General features: G+C 38.2%; 1 protein-coding gene across 2 annotated transcripts in view; it reads left to right on the top strand.

Annotated features, from left to right (window-relative positions):
• The first annotated feature begins 3,482 nt into the window (after positions 1–3,482).
• The window catches only part of PSAT1 (phosphoserine aminotransferase 1), a 31,654-nt gene continuing 10,777 nt past the window's right edge, over positions 3,483–24,359 (top strand). For both annotated transcript variants that reach the window (XR_011558322.1, XM_070742717.1), the window contains exons 1-7: positions 3,483–3,626; positions 9,035–9,095; positions 11,001–11,070; positions 13,748–13,953; positions 18,081–18,253; positions 18,474–18,643; positions 23,358–23,486. Coding sequence is in view for 1 of the 2 variants with exons in the window: in XM_070742717.1 (XP_070598818.1) it covers positions 3,567–3,626; positions 9,035–9,095; positions 11,001–11,070; positions 13,748–13,953; positions 18,081–18,253; positions 18,474–18,643; positions 23,358–23,486 (869 nt within the window). In the remaining variant the exon portion in view is untranslated. The remainder of the gene's footprint in view (positions 3,627–9,034; positions 9,096–11,000; positions 11,071–13,747; positions 13,954–18,080; positions 18,254–18,473; positions 18,644–23,357; positions 23,487–24,359) is intronic.

A 24,359-nucleotide genomic window follows, 5' to 3' on the forward strand; every position in this document is an offset into this window, starting at 1 on the left:
CGAGCCTATTGGGCCCACCAGAAATTGGTAAACAGGCGGTTTCTGGCCTCCAGAGGGCATCTGAAGGGCGGGAAAAGCTGTTTTTGCTTTCCCCACGCATTGAATTATGGGTATGGGCACTCACACATGTGCGATAGTACGCACCCATGCTTTTTCGGCACCCAAGGGAAAAAAGATTTGCCACCACTGCTTTAGAACATAATAGAAATTACCCCACTACCATTTAACAAAAGATACAGAGCTTGCTACATTGTACAACCTCCTAAGGGCATTTCAGATATTGCAAAACCCCCAGCAGAATTTCAGAAACTACAAAAAATGTTGCACTGGTTAAGCTAATTTGTCAGCTGTCCCAGAACTGCACATTGTGAGTGTTGGTACTGTTCCTCAATGAAAGGACCTCCTTTCTTAAGCAGCCTCCATTTTATTCCCGGCTTGGAACTGGACCTGGATTTTTCTTCCAACCCTGTTATGTCCTAAATATCATTTCCTATCCACAGAATTTGGGTGGGGAATGTAAATCCTTAATCCTATCAGCTCCAGCCTGGGCAAGTTATGGCTGAAGGTGTTTATGAATAGGATGGCCTAATCCTGTGCTGGGGAGTCTATGGCACACGTGCCAGAGGTGGCATGCAGAATTCTCTGTGGGCACACAGGCCAGCTAGTCTTTACATGTACCAGAGCTGGTGGCCATGTGCATGTCGGACACCTGATTTTTGGATTTCTGGTGCTCTAGTGTGCACATACACTTGCACACACGCATTTCAGTTGGGCATTCGGTGATGGAAAGGTTTCCCATCACTGGCCTAGTCTTTATTTTTTTAAAAACATTTTTTTATTATCATACAGACATTTTGACATATTTATCTCATTTCTCATTTCATTCTTTTACAAAATCCTTATACATATATCCTGTATCATTGCTGCATTTGTTAACACTTTCCTCCATTTCTCCTTTTGGGGAAATATTTTATCCTCCGTCTTTTTAATATTAACAATAAAGAATATTTTAATCTGAGGATGGGGGGATTCCTACAGTTCCATGAACAGACATACTATTAAAAGTGTTTACTAAAAAATCAACGCAAAAGCATGCCTTATTTTCCACAAGGATTAGTAAAGCTACTTTTTATCAATTTTAAAACATAAAAATGAATTAAATTACTACGAAGTGCTTTGCATTGTAATAGTTTAGGCTTTTATTTTAAATCTTTCTTATAAAATCAGTATTTAATTTGCTGTCTGCACATGTAGTTTATAGCTGAAAGCATAATGGGACTTTTCATTATCATTGCACTGGAGGGGAAAAAAGCCACACATGATGGTTAACGTTTTACTCTTGGGTGCTTTATGTTTGAGGGTCAAAGAGTTTAAATCAATATACTGACGTTTTTGGTTGCATAACTAATCAGAAGATAAGGAACACTCATTTAGATTTTTCATCTTTCAGCTTCTCTTCTGATCTAAATTGCTTAGATTGGTTCTTGGACAGTTTTTTATATGCAATTTTTCAGTACTATACTGTACTTTCTGGAAGGTCACATGCAACCCTTGATAATGTTTTTGCCAGATTTTTTTTTATCACAAATGAGAACATTTGTTCTTTCAGTATGACATCAGTTTGCCCATTTTGTAATCATGAAATACGCTTTGAATGCAATATACATAGTTCAAAAAATCAGTGGCTTTCCCGATCCTTATACCTCATCATTTTTAGTGGGTTGAGAATTGCATCACATATACCCTTGTGTAATTGGACCTTAATCTGAAAAAATATATATATTTTTTTACTTCCCAACGTTATGCTGAAACTCCAAGATTCTCTGTGGAAAGGTAACTTGCAATGAGTTAAATTTGTGAAGGATAACCATAGATGTCCAACACTGAATTGAATCACTGGCCCTACTATCGTCCCTATTGTTTTACTCCAATGTTTCAGATAAAGATATCTTTATATTTTGGATAAGGACCCATAACAAACATATACCATTTCTCCCAAAATAAAACATCCCCTGATAATAAGCCTAATCGGGCTTTTGAGTACATGGCAATAAGGTCAAGAGCTTATTTCAGGATTCTAAAAAACAAGACAGAGTCTTATTTTCAGGGAAACAGGTAGAACAAATTGGGCATCTGGGCAAATTGGGCAGTATGCTGGATGTATTTTATTCTATCTACAGTATCTCTCCCTCTCTCCATCCATCCATCCATGTACAACATAATAGGTATGATATAAACATAAACAAAAGCAAAGTAGGTATAGGTAAATCTGAACAATCGGACAGGGATGGTAGGCACAATGGTGCGCTTATGCATGTCCCTTACAGACCTCTTAGGAGAGATCAACTGTAGGCAGTCTAAGATTAAAGTTTTGGGGCTTTGGGGAAGAAACTGCAGAGAAACCACAGAGTCGGGTAGTGACGTCCTATTTTCGGCAGTCAAGTTTGGAGCAATTGACAGTGTGAAGTGTGAACCTAATTGTGTACAGCACGCGTTGTTGAGGTTTGAAGGAACAATATTTTATTTGTATTTATTTGTTTTGTCAAGTACGTATTGGTGGCATACAAAGATATAATAATATTTATATACATGATGATAATTTAAAAAAAAGAAACATTAGGACAGGGGATGGAAGGCACCCTGGTGCCCTTATGCACGTCCCTTATTGACCCCTTAGGAATTAGGGAGAGGTCAACAGTAAAGTTTAAAGTCTACCCTTAGTAAATCGTTTAAATAAATAAATAGTAAATAGTTTAAACAAATAAATGTATTTAAATAAAGAATATTTAAATATTTAAATAAATACGTTTAAATAAATAGGTAGTTTAAGGGTAAAGTGTGAATAGTCTAAGCGGGTAAAGTTTTGGGGATTAGGTGATGGGTTAAAGTTTGGGGGATTAGTTGATGAATTAAAATTTGGGGCATTAGGTGGACTGATTCAGAGTATAATAATGCTAAGAAAAGGCACCGAATGCGTCCCATCAGGTTGGTATCCGACTTCTTGACAGGCATTCCCAACCCAATGCGCTCAACTGAAATGAAAAGGCGGCTGGCAGAAAACGGGGACGCTTCCCTCCCTCCCGTTCGATTACTCCGAGGGCATCCCCGCCTTTGCCGTCTGTAAAAACGTCCCCTTTCTTAGTCGTGCCATAGGATCGTGCTAATCAGACCTCCCCGCTGAAGCCAGCGAGATCCCAGCAAGATCCAACAACTCCAGCTTCGGCACGCGACGCTGCCGGAGGGGAGGGGAGGAGAGGCCCGCTGACTCGGCAAGCTCGGTCGCCTCTCTTTGGCTCGGCGGCTCGGATGTTGCAACCTCTCGCCTTGGCTTTGCCCCGAAAGGACTGGACAATCACGCCGCCTGCTCGTGGGCGCCGGTCAATCACTGGCCCGGCTGCAAAGCTCCCGACCAATCGGGTCGCTTGCCATTGCTATACCCTCTGCGAAAGGAACCAATAGAAAAGCAGGAACGCTCCCGTTTAGGGAGCTTCTGAGTTCCAGAGAGCTCAAGAAGACAGAGAGGCGCGAGTCGAGGCAAGCAAAGAGGAGCTCCGCTGCTGACAACCATGGACGCTAAGAAACACGTAGCCAATTTCGGCGCCGGACCGGCGAAACTCCCGCGACCGGTAGGTACTCCCGCTTGTAAAACGAAGCGGGAGGGATGCTCCGCGCTGTTTAATGGGGGAAGATTGTCCCGAGGTTTGTGGTGCCGCTATGCCTATGGAGAGTAAGCGCTGCAACCGAGTATACCTTGGTTTAAATAGGGATAACTTATATCTATTATATCTATATATTTTATATATATATCTGTATCTACATATACTACCAATACGTATGTATGCGTTATATATATTGGGGGGTGGGGGGTGGCAATAACCATCACGATCACTGGAACTTTTAAAATTTATTTAAAACTACTAAAAAATTACTGAGCTTTCATCAATCCCTATTGACTTTATCAGAGTATTAAAATCCCCATTTTTAGGACAATTTATATGTGTGTGTGTGTGTGTATACACACACATATACATACATATATACTATCTATCTATCTATCTATCTATCTATCTATCTATCTATCTATCCATCTTGCTCAAAAAAATAAAGGGAACACTCCAACATATCCTAGATCTGAATGAATGAAATATTCTCATTGAATACTTTGTTCTGTACAAAGTTGAATGTGCTGACAACAAAATGAAATTGATTGTCAATCAGTGTTGCTTCCTAAATGGACAGAAGTTTGATTTACTTGGAGTTATATTATGTTGTTTAAGTGTTCCCCTTATTTTTTTGAGCAATATATATATGGCAAGACCTTCATATATGTTATTCGCCTTAGCACACAGGACAAAAGCACCAGCCTGAAAATGACGAGTGGGACCTCGTCGAAACGTCGCCAGAAATCTCTGAAACTTTTGGAAACTTTGTGGGACTGTGCTTGGCAAGATGATGAGGAAGATATTTCTATCCTCTGCATCGGGCCAATTTATTTTCATTTTTAAACGAATACTTCAGATGCAAAAAAAAAGTTAGGAAACGGTGCCCCTGTTGACACGGTTGTCCTGGAAACTCTGTGTTGGGGATCTCAGTTGCACTCTTCAAGCATGCTGATTTTATTCAAGTAATTAAGTTTCCTTCTATGCTTAGCACAGTATTGACTTTATCCTTTAAAATCCTAGCTTAAAGTAACTTGGCCTTTTGATGTTTTACCTTTCTAAATCCGATGCAGTGCAAAAGATTGATTTTTTTTCCTTTAAAAAAGCCCAAATGCAGAACATTAACATTTGCAGACCAGTTGTGGCTAAATGGGAAAATAATATATTTTTTCTGTCAAAGGTATATTAGCAGAGTAGCTGCCCACGTGGTAGGATTACAGGATATTTTGTCTTTGCATTTCCCCCCCTCTTTAATTCCTACTATGATCCAAACACATCTCAAACTTGTTAGGCATTTTCATTTCATTTCATTTCAGTCCTGCTATGGATAACAAGTTGTATTTCTGGCATAGCAGCAAAAGCATATTGCTAATTGGTGCACCTCATGACTTTAAGAAGGGTGCATGTTTAAGTTTTGGTTGTGCCGTAGAGCACAAATTCTGACATGTGTAAAACGGTTCTCCTATTTTCCATTTGGGAAAACTGAAGTGTGTAATTCTTAACCATTGTGTTTGTGCATTCAAGAGAGGAAAGTATTTGAAAAGTTCATTGTCTTCTCTTGCTGAATAAATCCTTTGTGAATGTGAAGGACAGACATGCAGCAGAGTTTAACTTCAGGCAGCTTTCTGCTAATTGAATTATTTTCCACGTATGTAACTCACTTTATTCCAAAAAGTTGCATCAGCAAATGTCTTGATCCAATCACATTTAGAGGGTGTGGCTCTTTATATCTGGTTTTTCAGCCTTCCAGCAGAACTGCAAGTCTAAACAGTTTCAAAAATAACCATGTTTCTTACTGAGGCCTGGAAAAAAGTGGCATTGCTACTATTTGGGCTAGTTAACATTTTATCAGGGACATATCCCCCTCCCTTTTAAAAGAAATAATTTTCTATGTGAAGCAGCTTGTAAGGAGTGTCTGTGGAGATTCTCAGTCATCCAGGTCATGGTTGTCCTGAAGTCCTTTTCTTTGCTGGACTTTCTTGGTTTTTTTCCCTTGATGTTTCATTTCTCATCCACAAAGCTTTTTCAGTTCTGAATGAATGGTGGGGAATGGAAAGATTTGTATTCTTTGCAGTCAACTGCAAAGCACTCTTAGAGTTGTTACGACCACTAGGGAGTTTATTTGTACCTCAGGGTAGCCTGAATCATCTTTTAAAGACATCAAATTTCACATTCTGGACAGAGAGGACCACTGGTTTGAAAGAGATCAAAGAGCCACCAATGTTAAAATTGATAACCCCTCTCTTAACAGAGGAGAAGGGATACAATACCATCTATCACTTGCCTACAACATAATTCTATCAGCATTCCCAAGAAGGTTCCACACCCATTTGTAACTCTGATTCAGGTAACTTTGAGGGTACAGGTAAAACCCCAAGTGGCCTCAACAACAGTGAGCAGAATGCTGACGATGCAAGGAATCTAAATCCTTCCATTTTTCCATCATTCAGTCAGAACTGAAGAAGCTTAGCAAGACCTTTTCAAGGGAAAAAACCCCAAGAAAGTCCAATTGCCTTTTGAAAAGCACCTTTGGGATAGCTAGTAAGGATGACTGTATCAGAGACTTGTTTCAGAAATTGAGTAGGACTAGCTGATCTTTTTATCAGTTTTGATGTTTAGTAAGATTTACATCTGAAGGCACTGGTGTAATCAGCTGTATAAAGCATCTTTATTTCTCAATTACCAGTAGGTTTGGATGGATGGATGGATGAATAGATAGATAGATTGATTGATAGATAGATGGATGGATGGATGGATGGATGATAGAAGATAGATAGGTAGATGGTAGATAGATAGATAGATAGATAGATAGATAGATAGATAGATAGATAGATAGAAGACAATTTTCTAAAAAATGGCAGCCTAAATTGTTAATTTAATAGGCTAACTCAATAGATAATATCTTCAGGGAGCCCAAATCTATAGATGATGATCCTATTATCAGAGCCAGCAAATCACAGTAACTCAAAAGAATGTCAAAAACTTTGAAGATCTAGAAAACCTTTTACAGTTTAATGAAACAAAGCAGAGAATGATTCTTTTTTATGTTCTGAAAGAGAAGGGTGAATGATAAAAGTTGTTTTATGAATAACTTATCCAAGATAAAAGTGGTGTAAATGAGGATTTTAATGTTGAATTTGCTGTGATCCGCTAAACTTTAGAACACATGGGTCTGCTAGATACTCATGGGATTTTTGTTCACATTTGAACTCTTGAGCATGTCAATTGCAATTGTGGGCTTGTCAATTGCAGAATAATTATTACATAAATCCTCATCAGTTATAAAACACTGGTTTATACAAATTCCTGGCCACCTCTCTCTTGTTTTATTTATTGTCCAATTATTTATTTATTATGGTATTTACCATATAGAATTTACCTTTCTTTCTGTTGGACATAGGTAGCTCACAATAGTAAATGAAATGTTAATTATAAACAAAACAGCATCAGTACAAGTAAAATCCAAATATAAAAACTGTTAGGGAGGAAGTGTGGGGGAAAAGATGTGTTTTTATCAGTTTCCTTAGTGCTAGGAGATTGAGGGACAAGCCCATCTGCTTTCTTTCTTAAAAAACATTTTTTTCTGGCAGTAGAGATACTTCAAAAATAATTGCTGAGTTGCAGCTGCTTATTTCTTGGTACTTTTCAGAAAATGTATTACCAAAATAATGTTTATTTCTAGATATAATCTTGGAAATAAAGATGGTGAAAGCTGATGCTTTTTCTTGCAGGATGCCAATTTCCTTTTAGTATCATTTTTTTAAAAAAAATAAATAAAATGTTAGCTGGGAATGGAAACCTGGCAAAGTCCTCCAGGAGGTATACTGTATGTAGCTCACTGGCATTTCTTGGCATCTTGTTGGGAATTCCAGCTTTCAAAACAGATTTTACATTTAAATAGTTACAGATGGTCTACGATTCAATTGGGTAATAAGTCCCGGTGTTACTTGTAAAATCTAAATGACATTTTTGCCGTTGGTGAGTCTTTCAGGCAAATGTTTCCTGAAATGACTCTCATTTAAAATAATAAAAAATTAAATAATCTAGAACAGCTGAGACTCTAAATAGATATTGGAATGTGAAAAGAAGACAAAGCAATCCAATTTGAAGAAGAAGAAGAGGTGGATTGTGTAGGTAATCCTAGGAAGAGACTTATAACCCATTTGATTTCAGTTGATTAAATGCAACATGCAGGCCAATGCATCCTTCAAATTATTTTTCCTCTTAGAATCCATACTATTGTAGTTATACAATGGTAGGCTTGCCATGGTAGACTATAAAACCTCAGTACTGTAGTTGGCAACAAAGATCAAGAGTTTTTGCTATTCTCATTGCCCTCTAGTGGTCCTCTGTATTTTTGCAGATAAAATAAGCCTAGAAGGTTACTCAGTATTACAAAGCACATACTTCACAACAGGGAAGCTCTTGGGACCAAATTTTGGCAGTTAATAGAAACATTCAGAACTGTTACCATTCAAATCAGGCAATACGTGGCTAGGATCTTGCTAGAATTATACTACTTACTCTTGGATAAATGTTAAAGCATACATGTAAAGATGCAAACAATAATGAATAATAATGCTAATAATAAATGAACTTTCTTTCTATAGAACATATGATTTGCCTATGACCGTGATGACGAATCTATGGCAAGTGTGCCACAGGGGGGCACAATGAGCCATATCGGAGGGCACGCGAGGTGTTGCCCTGTGTCAAATCCAGCGTGCATACGTGCGCTGGCCATCAGATTTTCAGCCTTGGGAAAGACCATTTTGCTTCCCTGAAGCCCGGGAGGCAAAAAAAAAATCACCCAATGGACAAACCGGAAGTTTGGAAAAATGCACTTCTGGTTTGTCCATTGGGTGATTTTTTTTCACCTCTGGGCAGAGGTGGGTTCCTACTGATGCAGTCCAAAGAGGCGCACCGCTAGGAACTCATTGCTGATGCAATTTTCGGTGATTCCCCCCTCCCCGCATCTCCATGTCAGTAGAAGCCCTCCTGCCCACCCTGGTCTAAATTTTGACCTTTATTCTTGCTCTGAAGCACAGCTGAGAAGCTCCTTCTCAGGAGATGCCGGAAAAATAATAATTGAAAATTGCATCATCAGTGGGCTCCTACCAGTGGGGCTCTCTGGACCACATCGGTAGGAACCTACTACTGCCTCCGGGGCCTCAGAAAGGCTTGTGCGCATGCCTTTCTGAAGCCCTGGAGGGTCAGCGTGGGGTGTGTCTGTATGCATGGGGGAGAGGGAAGGGGGGTGGACATGTGAACACATGCTAGCACCCCCACACACCCGCTTTTGGCACTCGAACCAAAAAGGTTTCGCCGTCACTGGCCTATGACATGAGCATAATTATATGAAACATCTTTTGCAGGTATTATTGGAAGCCCAGAAAGAATTGGTGGATTACAAAGGCCTTGGTATTAGCGTCCTTGGTAAGGAACTCATCTTTATTTGGGGTGTTACCAAAAATGCTGATAAAACCTATCAGGAAAGACTTAATGAACTCAATCTGTATAGTCTGGAGGACAGAAGGGAAAGCGGGGACATGATTGAAACTTTTAGTAAGGTTAAAGGGTTAAATAAGGTTCAGGAGAGAAGTATTTTTAATAGGAAAGTGAACACAAGAATAAGGGGGCACAATCTGAGGTTAGTTGGGGGAAAGATTAGAAGCAACATGAGAAAATATTATTTTACTGAAAGAGTAGTAGATCCTTGGAACAAACGTCCAGCAGATGTGGTTAGTAAATCCACAGTAACTGAATTTAAACATGCCTGGGATAAACATATATCCATCCTAGGATAAAATACAAGAAAAAGAACATAAGAAGAGCCATGCTGAATCAGGCCAAAGCCCAGCGAGTCCAGCATCTGTGTCACACAGTGGCCCACCAATTGTACATGGGGATCTTGAGCAGAAAGAGAAGGCAAAACCCTCCCTTTCCCCTGATCCCCAACAAATGGTACTCAAGGGAATCCTGCCTGCCTCAACCAACATAGAGGCGGCACATGGACATCCGTTTCAATAACCAGAGATAGTAGTATAAGGGCAGACTAGATGGACCATGAGGTCTTTTTCTGCCGTCAATCTTCTATGTTTCTATGCAAATGTAGGGAAACAACTTCCACAAAGAACCAGGGGCTCAACCTATTTTCCAAAGCATGAGAAGACAAGATAAGAGACAATGAATGGAAACTAAACCAGGAGAGAAGCAACCTAGAATTAAGGAAAAGTATCTTAACATTGAGACCAATTAACAAGTGGAACATTGGGCCTTCAGAAATTGTGGGTGTTCCATAGGTGGGGGTTGCCACTCCTGCCACTACCAGTGCACTGTACGCATCTCCGGTGCAGGTGTGCGTCCAAGCGAAATTTTGCTTCTGTACATGTGCAGGAAGCAAAATCTTGCTCAGATGCACATGCGCACACATGCCGGAGACACCGAGCTGTAGGTGCAGCTCAATTTTCACTACCAGTACGATGGTGTCAACCCGTTACTGGTGCTCCATCACTGGAGGCTACTTGCCTGGAATGATATTGGGTCTCCTGCTTGTGTAGGGGGGTAGACTAGAAGACCTCCCAGGTCCCTTCCAACTCTGTTATTCTGCAAGCACAAGATCAACATTCCATTGATCCAAAAAAGGTGACCTTGTGCTTGTGTGGGAAACTGCTAGGACAAAAAAAAGAGGTCATTAGAAATTTGTCTTCGTCCTGTTGCAGCTTTCCCGTACTAGTATGTAATGTCAACCCTTGTTACTGTTCCCCATTTAAGTTCTCTAAAGCAGTGTTTCCCAACCTTGGCCACTTGAAGATATTTGGACTGGGAATTCTGGGAGTTGAAGTCCAGATACCTTCAAGTGGCCAAGGTTGGGAAGCACTGCTCTAAAGAAATGAGCTGAGGTTCCAAATGCTTCAGATCTTTCTTTTGAACCAAGAAAATTTATTGTATTCCACTATAATATTTTTATTCTTTATCATTTCAATGGACATGGGAATGTCTGTGCATTCTTGTGTCTGAAAGCCATTTCAATGGCGGGAACAGATCTATGCACCTAATTTTTATGGCCTGAGTTCTTTTGCCTCTATTGAGTATGTGAAACATGAGATGTAAGTAGAATGTGCTCACTGGTGCATGTGATAGATAATTCCTCATTTGGGCCTAAGCTCCATTTATCCATGACACCCTTGTGGAGTTTAGCAAATTAATTTGTCTGCTCTGTTTACTGTTTCTTAGGTGCTTTTTAAGCTGCCTGAAGAAAGCCAAGTTAAAATGCAATCAGTTGAAAAGCTACGGTATGTTTGGTTTCATAACATGATGTCTTTGATTTCCTTTCTCTAGAAATGAGTCACAGAACATCTGATTTTTCAAAAATTATCAAAGCTGCTGAAAACTGCTTACGTGAACTCCTGTGAGTTAACCTGTTTATTTTCACCATTAAAAGCTTGACTTCTGAAAATACTGTAGCTGCAATATATGGTTTCCCTTTGGATGTGTAGTATATTTATGATGTTTCAATGAAACATTTATCTGTGTATGACTTATTGCTGCAGAGATAAAATGAGACACTATGATTTGTTTTTGGCATGGATCGTTATACATTTTTTCAGGAAGTTTCTTTTATAATTTTTATTACGATAGCTTGTAACAGCCACGTGTTATATCTAATGTCTATAATTGTACTTAATATTAATGGTTGGATCGCAACACAACTCTTTGCATTTAGCCATTGTTAAAATCAGGCTGACATTTTTTCACACTGATCTGAACAGAATTTAAATTTAACTAATTAGATCCAATGCAATCTTTTAAACAAATATATTAAGTATTGGGAAGAGGGTAATTTAAAGTAGAGAATTGGAGAATGGGTTTTAAAATTCTTTTTCATAAAATATGTAGCTGTCAATTGTCCTGAGAATTGTTGTAATGTAATGTAATAGAAAGGCAGATCCTCTTTGTTATGTGACACTCTTCTGCCAATCAGTACGACTAGTCTCTTTTTTATTAAAGTGCATTGTTAAATGCTTACCAGGGGCTGAAGCACAACATTGCTCTGCAAAAGTTGATGCAACCATTGGATAAAGTTTAGTAAGCAACTTTGCACAGGAAAATTTGTTGGGAAACAATTCAAGAGTTTCACGCTGTTTGTTTTTTTGAACTGCTTTATAACATGATTGGGAGTATCTTCACTTTCCATTATGTCTCTTTCTGCCATATGGAGCTCCTGAGTGCTAATAAGGGCAGAATGCATTTTTAATAAGGCTCAATCTGTGGTATATACTGTACTGGGTTTTGATTCATTCTCAACACAGTTGCTGCCAATATTTGAGCGTGCCAGTCAGAATATATTCCAGAGATTGAATTGCTTGTACTTTAATTTCAATAGTTGCCTTGAAGTTTTAGCAGGATCCCTCTACATTGTTTCAGTCCATCCAACAAGTGCTGCTTTTGCCAGTTTTTGTCTTTTGTTGAGACCAGATCAGGTCAAGAACATGTCTACGTGTGGCATCTACTTGGGAGCTGGCATAATTTCAACATTGTCACCTTGTCTATTCCAAACTAGAATGGCATGTTATACAGTGTTCCCTCAATTTTCGCAGGGGATGCATTCCGAGACCGCCCGCGAAAGTCGAATTTCCGCGAAGTAGAGATGCGGAAGTAAATACACTATTTTTGGCTATGAACAGTATCACAAGCCTTCCCTTAACACTTTGAACCCCTAAATTACAATTTCCCATTCCCTTAGCAACCATTTAGATTATTACTCACCATGTTTATTTATTAAAATTTATTTTAAAAAAATGTTTTTTAAAGGCAGACGAAAGTTTGGCAATGACATATGACGTCATCGGGCGGGAAAAACCATGGTATAGGGGAAAAACACCACGAAGTATTTTTTAATTAATATTTTTGAAAAAATGTGGTATAGACGTTTTGCAAAGTTCGAACCCGCGAAAATCAAGGGAACACTGTATATCTAGACTGGAGCAATTGATAAAATTAGTTCTGATTTCTTGGAGACCTCTCTTTTAGAGAACTACCCCAGTAAGGCATCTTCTGATAATAAGACCAATCATGGTTTTGAGTGCATGGCAATAAGGCCAAGGGCTTATTTCAGAGTTCCAAAAAAAATATATAAGATAGAGTTTTATTTTTGGGGAAACCCAGTAATTAAATCTTATTAATCCAACACTGAGCCTTTTAAAAAATTCAGTTCTGGCATTTTCAGAAGCTGAAAAATTATGCATTCTGCCAACATAGAAACATAGAAGATTGACGACAGAAAAAGACCTCATGATCCATCTAGTCTGCCCTTATACTATTTTCTGTATTTTATCTTAGGATGGATATATGTTTATCCCAGGCATGTTTAAGTTCAGTTACTGTGGATTTACCAACCACGTCTGTGCAAGTTTGTTCCAAGGATCTACTACTCTTTCAGTAAAATAATATTTTCTCATGTTGCTTTTGATCTTTCCCCCAACTAACTTCAGATTGTGTCCCCTTGTTCTTGTGTTCACTTTCCTATTAAAAACACTTCCCTCCTGAACCTTATTTAACCCTTTGACGTATTTAAATGTTTCAATCATGTCCCCCCTTTTCCTTCTGTCCTCCAGACTATACAGATTGAGTTCATGAAGTTTTTCCTGATACGTTTTATGCTTAAGACCTTCCACCATTCTTGTAGCCCAGTCCAAAAAACAAACAGTGTGAAACTCTTGAATTTTTCCCCAAGAAATTTTCCTATGCAAAGTTGCTTACTAAACTTTATCCAATGGTTGCATAAAATAAAACAGTATAAAGCTCATAGATTATCAAGATATTTCAATTTTTTAAAAAATGAGCGAATATATGAATTGCACTTTACAAAATCATATCACTTTGGCAGAAGAAGATTATGCATTGAGATACCATTTGGAGTGATTATTTCTAAATAAACATTAATATATTGTAATATGATATATTGTACTTGTAATATAATGTATTGCAAAGTTTTCTCTACTTGCATGCCGTCTTCTGTTTTTACCAGGCATAATGAATGAATTATTGCTCCCTCCGCCCCAAACCCTTTCTTCTGTTTTGCACAGCAATATACCAGAGAATTACAAAGTGATATTTCTCCAAGGTGGTGGATCTGGCCAGTTCAGTGGCGTTCCGCTTAATCTCATTGGGCTTAAAGAAGCCAGGTGTGCTGATTACGTGGTTACGGGAGGTTGGTCAGCCAAAGCAGCAAAGGAGGCAGAGAAATACGCAAAAGTGAACCTTGTGCATCCTAAGCTTTCAAGTTACACAAGTAAGTTAACTTACTTGCATGAGAATGCATACCAGGTTATTATTTTCTTTCTATTGTTAGATAGTCTTCGCAGTATAGCAGTGTGTACATATGCAATTTTTCCATGCCTTTGTCTCTCTGTATTTATTCTTCTCTACTACAGTTCCTTTCAACTGGTACAAAAGGATGCTATGATTGATGGCATTAAAAGTCACTGAGAGTTCGAGGAAGGCTAGGTTAGCTGCAATATCCCTTTTTAAAAAAAATAATTTTATTGATTATAAAGAAGAAAACAAACAAACAAACATAACACATAAGACATGACAAAACATTTAAATGAGCATTTCCAAAATGTGAACTAGGTGGTAAACATGACAAAATAAAAACTTAATGCTATGATTATAAAGAGTGATTTTCATGGATATATGGAATTGATATATATTAATTTATCACTAAGTAGGGATAACATATATAAGTTGAGGTTAACATAATTTACATTTTCATTCTTGTTTTGCATATATTTGGAACTTATATAGTCAAATTTAAACTCTATAGAATTGTAATGATACCATCCAAAGATCTTTACTATTGATTTGTCAACTATATTGTTGACCGCTAAGTTGCAACTTTAAAGATTTAGTTCAGATTTTTTTTTAGCTGTTTTAATTTATAATGTTCCTAAAAGTTTTTGGATAGCCATCTATCGATAGGTATGCAGTTTCTGTAGGGAAAAGATAGTGGGAAGGATAGTATACATGTGTGTGTCTCTTTAATCTTCTTGCAAAAGAAGATTAAGATATCTTTAGTGTATATATAGCAGGCAATACATGGAATGGAGATCTTCACTGCAGATCAAGCAACCTTGACTATTTGTTTGGAGAACTAAGAACAGAAAAGAAAGATCTCCACTGCAGATACTATTCCATTGTACATGGAAAGGGAGGACTACTTTGCTGCGTCCTTTAAGTACCTAGAGAACTGATTCCTCCCCCGTCCCGTGTCCTTCTTGGTTATGGCTTAGACCTCCTCTTCATTAAGTGGCTTTCAGTATCTTCTTTTGCTATATTCTCAGATATCGAAAGTATCCTGGAACTCTTTGAAGAGACAATAGTGGTTTCCTCATTCTTTTCAGGCATTTGCATTCATTGTTTGCAGATCCTTTGATGTGCTTATGTTTGACTGTTGGTTACTTGGTAAACTCGATAAAATCAGATCTACTTTGGGAAAATAATGATCTGCCAGGCAAGCATGGTAACTGGTTGAAGCCCAAAAACTAATGTACAAGAGGAAGGGAATACCCTACTTTTTGGAGTATAAGTCACACTCCCCCCCTAAAAAAAGTGGGTGAAAATTGCAATGTGTTTTATACACCGAATGTTGCTGAAGCCCATTTTTGGCCTTTGCGCGATGCGTTTTTGGCCTCCGCGTGCCCAATTTTAGACTTGTTCCAAGCTGCAGGGAATTGCCACAGCACATTACAACCTCCACACGTCATGTTTCTGGACTCCACATGTCACGTTTTTGGCCTTTGCATGCCCCATTTTTGGCCTCTGTGCATTGTGATCGCTGCAGTCTGGAATGGATTTAAAATGGAGCATGCAAAGGCCTAAACCACGACACGACACGTGGTATTCCGGGAGGCTGAGCCAACCACCAATCAGCTGATCATGCTAAATCAGACTGCAAGAAGGTGCTGCAGTTTACCAGGCTGTTTGATGTTTGCTGCAAGGATTATTATTATTATTATTATTATTTATTAGATTTGTATGCCGCCCCTCTCCGAAGACTCGGGGTGGCTCACAACAGTAATAAAAACAATATAGTAGTGGAACAAATCTAATATTAAAAAACATATAAAACCCTATCATTATTTAAAAAACCAAACCGCACATTCATACCAAACATAAAACAAAGTATAAAAAAGCCTGGGGGAAAGGTGTCTCAACTCCCCCATGCCTGGCGGTATAAGTCTGCGGAGAGGGGCGGCATACAAATCTAAATAATAAATAAAAATAAATAAATAAATAAATAAGTGAGTCTTGAGTAGTTTACGAAAGACAAGGACGGTGGGGGCAGTTCTAATCTCTGGGGGGAGTTGGTTCCAGAGGGACGGGGCCGCCACAGAGAAGGCTCTTCCCCTGGGGCCCACCAAACGACATTGTTTAGTCGACGGGACCCGGAGAAGGCCAACTCTGTGGGACCTTATCGGTCGCTGGGATTCGTGCGGTAGCAGGCAGTTCCGGAGGTACTCTGGTCCAATGCCATGTAGGGCTTTAAAGGTCATGACCAACACTAGCCAGATGAATACCAATAGCTGTTGGTAGGCAGGCAGAATTTCTTATTCTTGTTTTCTTCCGTCCAAAATAATGTGCGTCTTATACCGCTGAGCATCTTATACTCCAAAAAGTATGGTAATTCTGTAGATGAGTACAAAAAAAATTATTAAGAATCCAGATCTTATTGGCTTCTTTTCTGAATCTCCTTGGTTTTCCATAATTATTTGGAATTTTCCTGCAGGAACTCAAGATCTACTCTCCTAAACATTACTAGCTTGGGCATGGATGCTGCAAATTTCTTTAACTTGAATACACTTTGGCCATAATTAATATGGACTTCACCCTTTTACATTTCTTTAAAAAGGCCTATGACCAGTGTGTTATCTTGTGTACAAAATTACCTTTAAAATAAAGGTCACATTATATCAAGACTGATAAGTACAAGGGTAGGTAACTTAGTTTCTGCCAACTAATTCGTGCTACAATTCCTTTGTCTTGTAACTGTATTGACTGTGGCTGATAGAAATTTATAATATCTGGAAGGTCTTCCGTTTCCTGTCGCAGAGGTAGTGTAAACATACGCACCATCATCTTTCTATTCTAAAAGATGGATTGCATTACTCTGGATTCACTGCAGTTGGTTTTAAAGTTGGTTTCTCTAGGGCAGTGGTTCTCAACCGTTTCACAGGGATCGTCTAAGACCATGGGAAAAGACAAATTTCCCATGGTGTTAGGAACTAAAGCTTCTATTCTGGCACCTTGGAACATATTTTTACAATCTGACCAATCAGGCGTTTACACTGAAGGATGTCCCTCTGACCTTCCTGCCAATCAGCTTAAAGCTCTGGGAGAATTGGTGCTAGACTTATGATTGGGGGTCACCACAACATGAAGAACTATATTAAGGGGTCGCGGCATTAGAAAGTTTGAGAACCACTGCTCTAGGGACCGCAAATATTAGGTGTTGAATGTTTGCTTCTGCCTCTTGCTTCTGATGCAAACCAGCAACCTTTGCTCATTCCCTGACTGAAATGGCAGGTTCCTGATCATAAGGAATTCGTGGATTTCAAAGTAAATAGTGAACAATTTTGGTATATGTGTGTGTATGAAAATGGTAGAGAAAGTGAAAAGTCATAATTCTCACATCTTATCATTATTTATAAAGATTCTGCTGATATTCAGGAGCTTTAATAGTCTAAGTTTGGAGAAGCAATTGAGGATTAATTAACTTGCTTCAAAAACAATTTAGAAGAATTTTTTAGCAGACCATTTCTATGTGGTTCATTAAAGCAGCCCACCTTTTTTTTAGGCTACTGTGTGAGCTTTAAAAAATTGTGACTTCTTTAAAAAATTGACTCATTCCAGTTACCGCAAGTCTTGCAGTAGCTGCAATCATTTTTTAGAATCATGCGGAGGCTTTTTAAAAAAAGGCTACTTTAATGAGTAACAGAGATGCTCTACCCACCTAAGGTTTGAAAAATGTCTTCTGAATGATTTTCTAACATTCAAACTAGAGTGAAATACCAGGCAAATTACACACATGGAGCTTTTGTATTTCAAAAAAGCATTTTCTTTTAAATGCCCAAATTGAAACTGAAAGTTATTTTGATTACTAGTCAATTACTTTCTTTCCATATCAAGTGGAGATTTTCCACTCCCAGTTTATCAGACTCTGCTTTCTCCAGATAGTTGCACAAGGTTGTAGAGGCTTAATGTATTTTTTTTTTTAATATCTCCTTTGCTGAAGTAAGAGATTAAATTTGCTGGCAGTGCATTTGACCTTTGGCAGTCATTCCTGGCATATCAATACAAGCAACAGGCTGAAATTAAAAAAAAAAACACCATTGTTTTCCATCATTTTATCTTTTTCAGAAATCCCTGACCCAAGCACCTGGAATCTTAATCCCGAGTCCTCTTATATCTATTATTGTGCTAATGAGACTGTTCATGGTGTGGAGTTTGACTTTGTACCTGATGTTGGAAAAGCAGTTTTAGTTTGTGATATGTCATCAAACTTCCTCTCCAGACCAGTGGATGTTTCAAAGGTAACTTTCCAAAAGGCATTTTGCAATATGTAATGATCTCAAATTTAAGGTCACCAGGGCTAGTACCTCTGCTCCTCTTACTGAGGGCTGATCACGTTCAATTTACCAGCTTGGATGTGTTCCATGCATGAATGAAGTAGTAAGAACTGTACAAAATGTTTTACAAATGCACTCATGAATATAATGTAGCTTTCTTTTTATTTTCTCCCCCAATGATAAGTTTGGTGTCATTTTTGCTGGTGCCCAAAAAAATATTGGTTGTGCTGGAGTCACAGTGGTAATAGTGCGTGAGGATTTACTCGGATATGCTCTGAAAGAGTGCCCCATTGTGCTGGACTACAAAGTGCAAGTAGAAAACTCTTCGTTATACAACACACCTCCATGCTACAGGTATTTTTGCTAAAGTTAACTTCATTCTACTAATAACTTAGAAGTTTCTTACTAATTACTGACTTAGAAACATAGAAGATTGACGGCAGAAAAAGACCTCATGGGCCATCTAGTCTGCCCTTATACTATTTCCTGTATTTTATCTTAGGATGGATATACAGTGGTACTTCTACTTACGAACTTAATTCGTTCCGTGACCAGGTTCTTAAGTAGAAAAGTTTGTAAGAAGAAGCAATTTTTCCCATAGGAATCAATGTAAAAGCAAATAATGTGTGCGATTTGGGAAACCACAGGGAGGGTGGAGGCCCTATTTCCTTCCAGGAGATTCCTAGTGAGGCCCCACGGAGGCTTCTCCCTGCCTTTTCTGGCTCTATTTCCTCCCAGGAGATTCCCAGGAGAACCCCATGGAGGCTTCTCCCTTCCTTTTCCGGTTACAGTTTCGGAGGCTCGGGTTTGCAAGTGGAAAATGGTTCTTGAGAAGAGGCAAAAAAATCTTGAACATCTGGTTCTTATCTAGAAAAGTTTGTAAGTAGAGGTGTTTGTAGGTAGAGGTACCACTGTATATTTATCCCAGGCATGTTTAAATTCAGTTACTGTGGATTTGCCAACCACGTCTGCTGGAAGTTTGTTCCAAGCATCTATTACTCTTTCAGTAAAATAATATTTTCTCACAATTCTTCTGATCCTTCCCCCAACTAACTTAATATTGTGCCCCCTTGTTCTTGTGTTCACTTTCCTATTAAAAACACTCCCCTTCTGAACTTTATTTAACCCTTTCTTTTTGATCATTAGTAGAAAGGAGGCTCAAGAGAAGTTAGAGAATGTGTGTAATATTAACTTCTGAGTTGGTAGACAAGTTGTAGGCAAGACAATATTGAACTAGTTGTTATATCTGCTCTTTCTCATGTTCTGATTATATGAGGACAATTAATATCTGAATAGGAATGCAATGATTGCAGATATAATCCTAAATGAAGCTTATTTGTGGTTGTTCCCTATTGACTATTTCCCAAGAATAGATTGAAAGAGACCAAGAGGTATGTGGAAGCACCCCAGGCATTTGTTTGATTGGGTGTCTCCTTCTACACCATACTCTTTTATATAAAAGTTACCTGAAAACACCTGGTTCAAATAGTTCACTGAGTGAACTTTGAGCCAGTCACTTTCTATGTTGCAGAATTAGCTGTGGTGACATAAAGCAGGTGGCGGTACTATATATCCCAAAGTGAGCTCCTGAATGAAATGTTGAGATATGAATCCACCAAGCAAACAAATATGACAGTGGCTGTCTATTCCATTAACTCTGGATCCAATGGCATTATAAAGAGAGCTTCGCTTTAATTAAACCAAAGATCAAGTAACTTAATAACCTCAAAAGAATTGGACTACAATCTTTCTGAGTCTTAGTATACAGTAGCTCTAGACTTTATGGTGCCAGATTGCTATTTCTCATCTAGATTTATCAAGGAACGCTTGTATTGTCCTTATCTCAGTGGTTCTCAACCTTTCTAATGCCATAACCCCTTAATACAGTTCCTCATGTTGTGGTGACCCCCAACCATAAGTCTAGCGCCAATTCTCTCAACAGAGCTTTAAGCTGATTGGCAGGAAGATCAGGGGGACACTCCCACTGTAAACACCTGATTGGTCAGATTGTAAAAATATGTTCCAGGGTGCCAGAATAAAAGCTTTAGTTCCTAACACCATGGGAAATTTGTCTTTTCCCATGGTCTTAGGCGACCCCCGTGAAACGGTAGTTCAACTCCCAAAGGGATCCCGACCCCCAGGTTTGAGAACCAGTGTCCTATCTAGCCCATTTAGTACCAGCACACAAAACCTATTGTGCTAAGCTTACTCTTGGGGAAAACTCTTAAATCTTTTGAAGAACATTTTAGTAAATTTGAGTGCTCCAAAAAATGTTAACTTTAGAACAGTCAGTTCTTTGTGCTACATAATACAGAAGGACAAGACAGCCCTCTCTTTCTTCTAGGGCTGACCAGCTGCAAATTGCTAAGATCAACGGGCTCGGTGCTTTAGTCACAGATTAATAGTACTAGCATATTTGCAGAATATACCATGTTCTAGTATAATAATTATTAACCTGTAAATTGGCTGGGTATGTGCATTCTGAGTTTTATTTTTAAAATCAAACTCACCATGCTGTGTGTGTTGCTAGAGATTGGCTAAATTTTAAATTCTGCCTACTACTTTTCTTCCTTTTTCGTGACAGCATGGGTTGCCAAGATCCTGAATTAAATGTTCAAGAATTGGCAGACTGATGCGCTGAATTAAATTCCTGCAGTGTGGATCATTTTAACTTCCTGTCAATAGCAGACTTGCCTTCCTGACATTAATCTTCTGGGTAGATTTTAATAACCTTTTTCCCCCCCCAGAAGAAATCTCATTTCCTAGCTACAAGGATTTGCCTGATATTTAAATCTATGACTAAACCTGCTTTAGGGACAGCACTGAAACTGGCAGCGTGGCTTTAAAGTGGGTCATTCTGTTATACTTATGCCCTCCCTCTTCCTTCCTCCTCCTCCCTCCCATCTGCTTAGGGAATAGGAAAGCTTAGTTGAAATTCAGCTCAATGTGGAGAAAGGATTCTGCATTGGCCAACAGGGATAAGCAAATCTGACTTGGCAAGAGTGCACAGGGAGGTAGGGAAAAAAACCCCAAACCCCATGAGCTGAATGCTGTCAGCAATGTTTGTAGATTATATTCTGCCAATAAAAAGCCAAAAGGCCAGCAAAATCTTAGGGGACGGCAATATTTTTCTTCTCATAAGTTTTTACATGGTTTCAGTCATTCAGAGTTTTGGGAGTTGGGCAGTATACAAGTTTAATTAACAATAATGAACTATTATTGCTGGTCACATAATAAACCAAATGTTTAAACGGTAGTTAGCATTTTTATCTACCTGTCAAGTCTGTCTCAAGAATCTGGGATATGCAGATATCATTTGATAGTATAAAAGGTGTCCTTGCAGGATGTAAACTGGGCCAAATAAAGCTGCTGTTTGCAATTGACTGATGGCGCTTTTGTCAATGCTGTTGGTATTTAATTGGTGCTCCAGATGTTTTGGAATTGCATCCAAGGCACCTATTACTGTTGGTACTATCTTTATTTTCTTTTGTCCCAGTTGTTGTCCTTGTAATGTATTTAAAGAAAAAAAATCAAACATTTTTTCACAAAGCCTTTCTTTGGAGCATTCACCTGGAAAGGGCCACATTCTCTAAGACCAGTTTTACAGGGACCAGTGTGCACTCATTCTGCGAAGAATTGTAACTTCTGAAGTTACATATAAGGTTCTAAAGTCTAGGACAGTTGTATACTGGTCACTGAAAGACTGAAGACACTGTTTGCTTTAATACAGTTAAGTGCTGGACAATAGTTTGGTCCCAGGACTGTTGATTTATAATAATACCCTCAAGTTTAGTGAATGTAGTACACTACTTCTCATAGTAGCTAAGAAGCTGGGGTATTTTGGTTAAAAGCCTTCCATGGCTGAATGCAATTAACCTTGACAAAAGGATAATAAATATCTTTCAAAGTGGGTTGAAAGGATTGCTGAGAGATTTTGTGAATAAAGGTACTTGAAATTGTTTGAAACTTTAGTGTAGAATAGTCATACTAGTGATTGTGGTAAATATTCTTTGATTTCAGCCTCTAGGAATTGCATTGTGGTTCAGAAATGCACAAAAGTTTACCTGCAAATGAATTAAAAGTGCTTAGGATGAAAGCTTCTTGTGCTCTTTCAAGTCAAATTCAAATGTCATATTGTGTGAAAATTCTGAGACTGCTAATATCTGAAGGCAATTCCAATCTCTGAATGACCCAAGATTGGAAAATGTGGGCCTAATAGCTTTTGGAGTATTCATTTAAACACTATAGCAAAAGAAAACCTTTTGGAAGTGTTGCAAATGTGCACGCAATTTATTATTATGCAAAACAGGGTCCATAAGAAAGGTTCCCTGCTTCAGCAATTTCTAGCTAAAATCGCATTTTGCTTGCATTTTGTGCTTTCATTTCCATGCAATAACTTTTCTTTGAAAATGGTAGCTGACAAATACATGAAAGCTACTGAATTCTAGTAATTGTTGCTGGCAAGTAGATTTGCAAAAACTACAGTATATGCATGAAAGAAACAGATGGATAATTAGTTCAATGGATAGATGGTGATATTATGTGCATAACGCCAACCATTTTTAGTGAATTCCTTTTCTTTCCTTCGTTTGAACTGAGATTAAATGTTCCACACTTGCAGAAAATTTCTTTTCCTTGCAATTTTGTCAGGAACGTGCAGTTTCCATTGACTTAAAGATCACGTCCAGTTTTCTGTTGCATGTAAAGGTTCTTCTCCAAAAATGAGTTGATCAAAGTGTATTTGAGGAGGGTGTTCAGGAGTTTTCAAAGGTGAATTGAATGTCTGTTAGTTTTAGATGTTCTCAAAATGCAACAGCAACTAAATGGACGAAGATTTTGGTTTTTTGCATAAAAGGGATTAATATTCCACCTAGATGTTTACACCATAATCTCTACAGCTATGACTCTGATGGGAAGTTCTTTTGATATACAGTTAGAGATTTTCTTTTTCCTGCTCTTTCAAATCTCCATAGTCAATTCTATGCTAGATTTTCTAAGCCTAATATTTTATTTTGGAGAAGCAGAATTTGTCGAATGAATAATCGGTGCCTTCTTTTCTTGATTCCAGTATTTACATCATGGGTTTGGTCTTGGAGTGGATAAAAAACAATGGCGGTGTTACAGCCATGGATAAACTCAGCCAAACTAAATCACAAATGATTTATGATATTATCGAAAAATCTAATGGATTCTATGCGTAAGTATTATTACTATAAGGAAAGGGGCTTATAGTAAGGCATGCCTTGATGCCTGAATATATCTGTTAATGTCAAGAAAAAGGGAATTAACTCTCTTAAAAGTGTCTTCTGAAACTTCCCCACATATTAGAGGCAGGCAGAGACATTAATGATCACATCAAAGGCCTTGTGAGTCCTTTTTGGTAAATACAAAACAAGGACTATGTATCTATAGCAAACAAGAAAATGTCACATGAAACATTACTTTGCAAAACAGAAATATTTAGGAAACATATTTAAACATTTTGTCTGATGTAGGAAGGAGCAGAAAAACATAACCTTTTAAAGTAAATAAATGAGTTCTAATATCAAGATTGGTCACTTTTATAGTTTGACATACCATTTGGCAAAAGAAGGGAATTCAGTTCAAGAGTAAAATAAGTTGGCAAGTAGGCTTGCAGATTAACAACTTGCTTCACCTTTAAGTACTATGCAAAATATGTGTGGAGTAGCTACTGTATAATGTAGAAGTGGGTTAACATGTTGCACTTCACCATGATTGAAGAATCACAATTGGCCGGATGCCCAGAACATACTAAGCCATAAATATAAAGTTTCTGCAGAAATCCAGATTTTAAAAAGAAAGAAATAGTTGGAGTAAATGAGAGTTTATTTTACAAGGCTTGTACAACCGAGGAAAGTATTTCATTTAAGGAGAGGCTGACAGGTGTGATGAATGTGCTTGAATCACCTTTCCCCTTCAAATCTGCATCTCTTCTCAACCCTCATAAACTTTCTTGAACTTTTAATAAACTGTCCTGAAACATTTCTTGAAATGGTTCGCAAACAACATATTAAAATTTATGATGGCTTAGTATAGTGTATGAAGCCAA

The sequence above is a fragment of the Erythrolamprus reginae genome, chromosome 2, assembly GCF_031021105.1.
Source record: "Erythrolamprus reginae isolate rEryReg1 chromosome 2, rEryReg1.hap1, whole genome shotgun sequence".
Classification (NCBI taxonomy): Eukaryota; Metazoa; Chordata; class Lepidosauria; order Squamata; family Dipsadidae; genus Erythrolamprus; species Erythrolamprus reginae.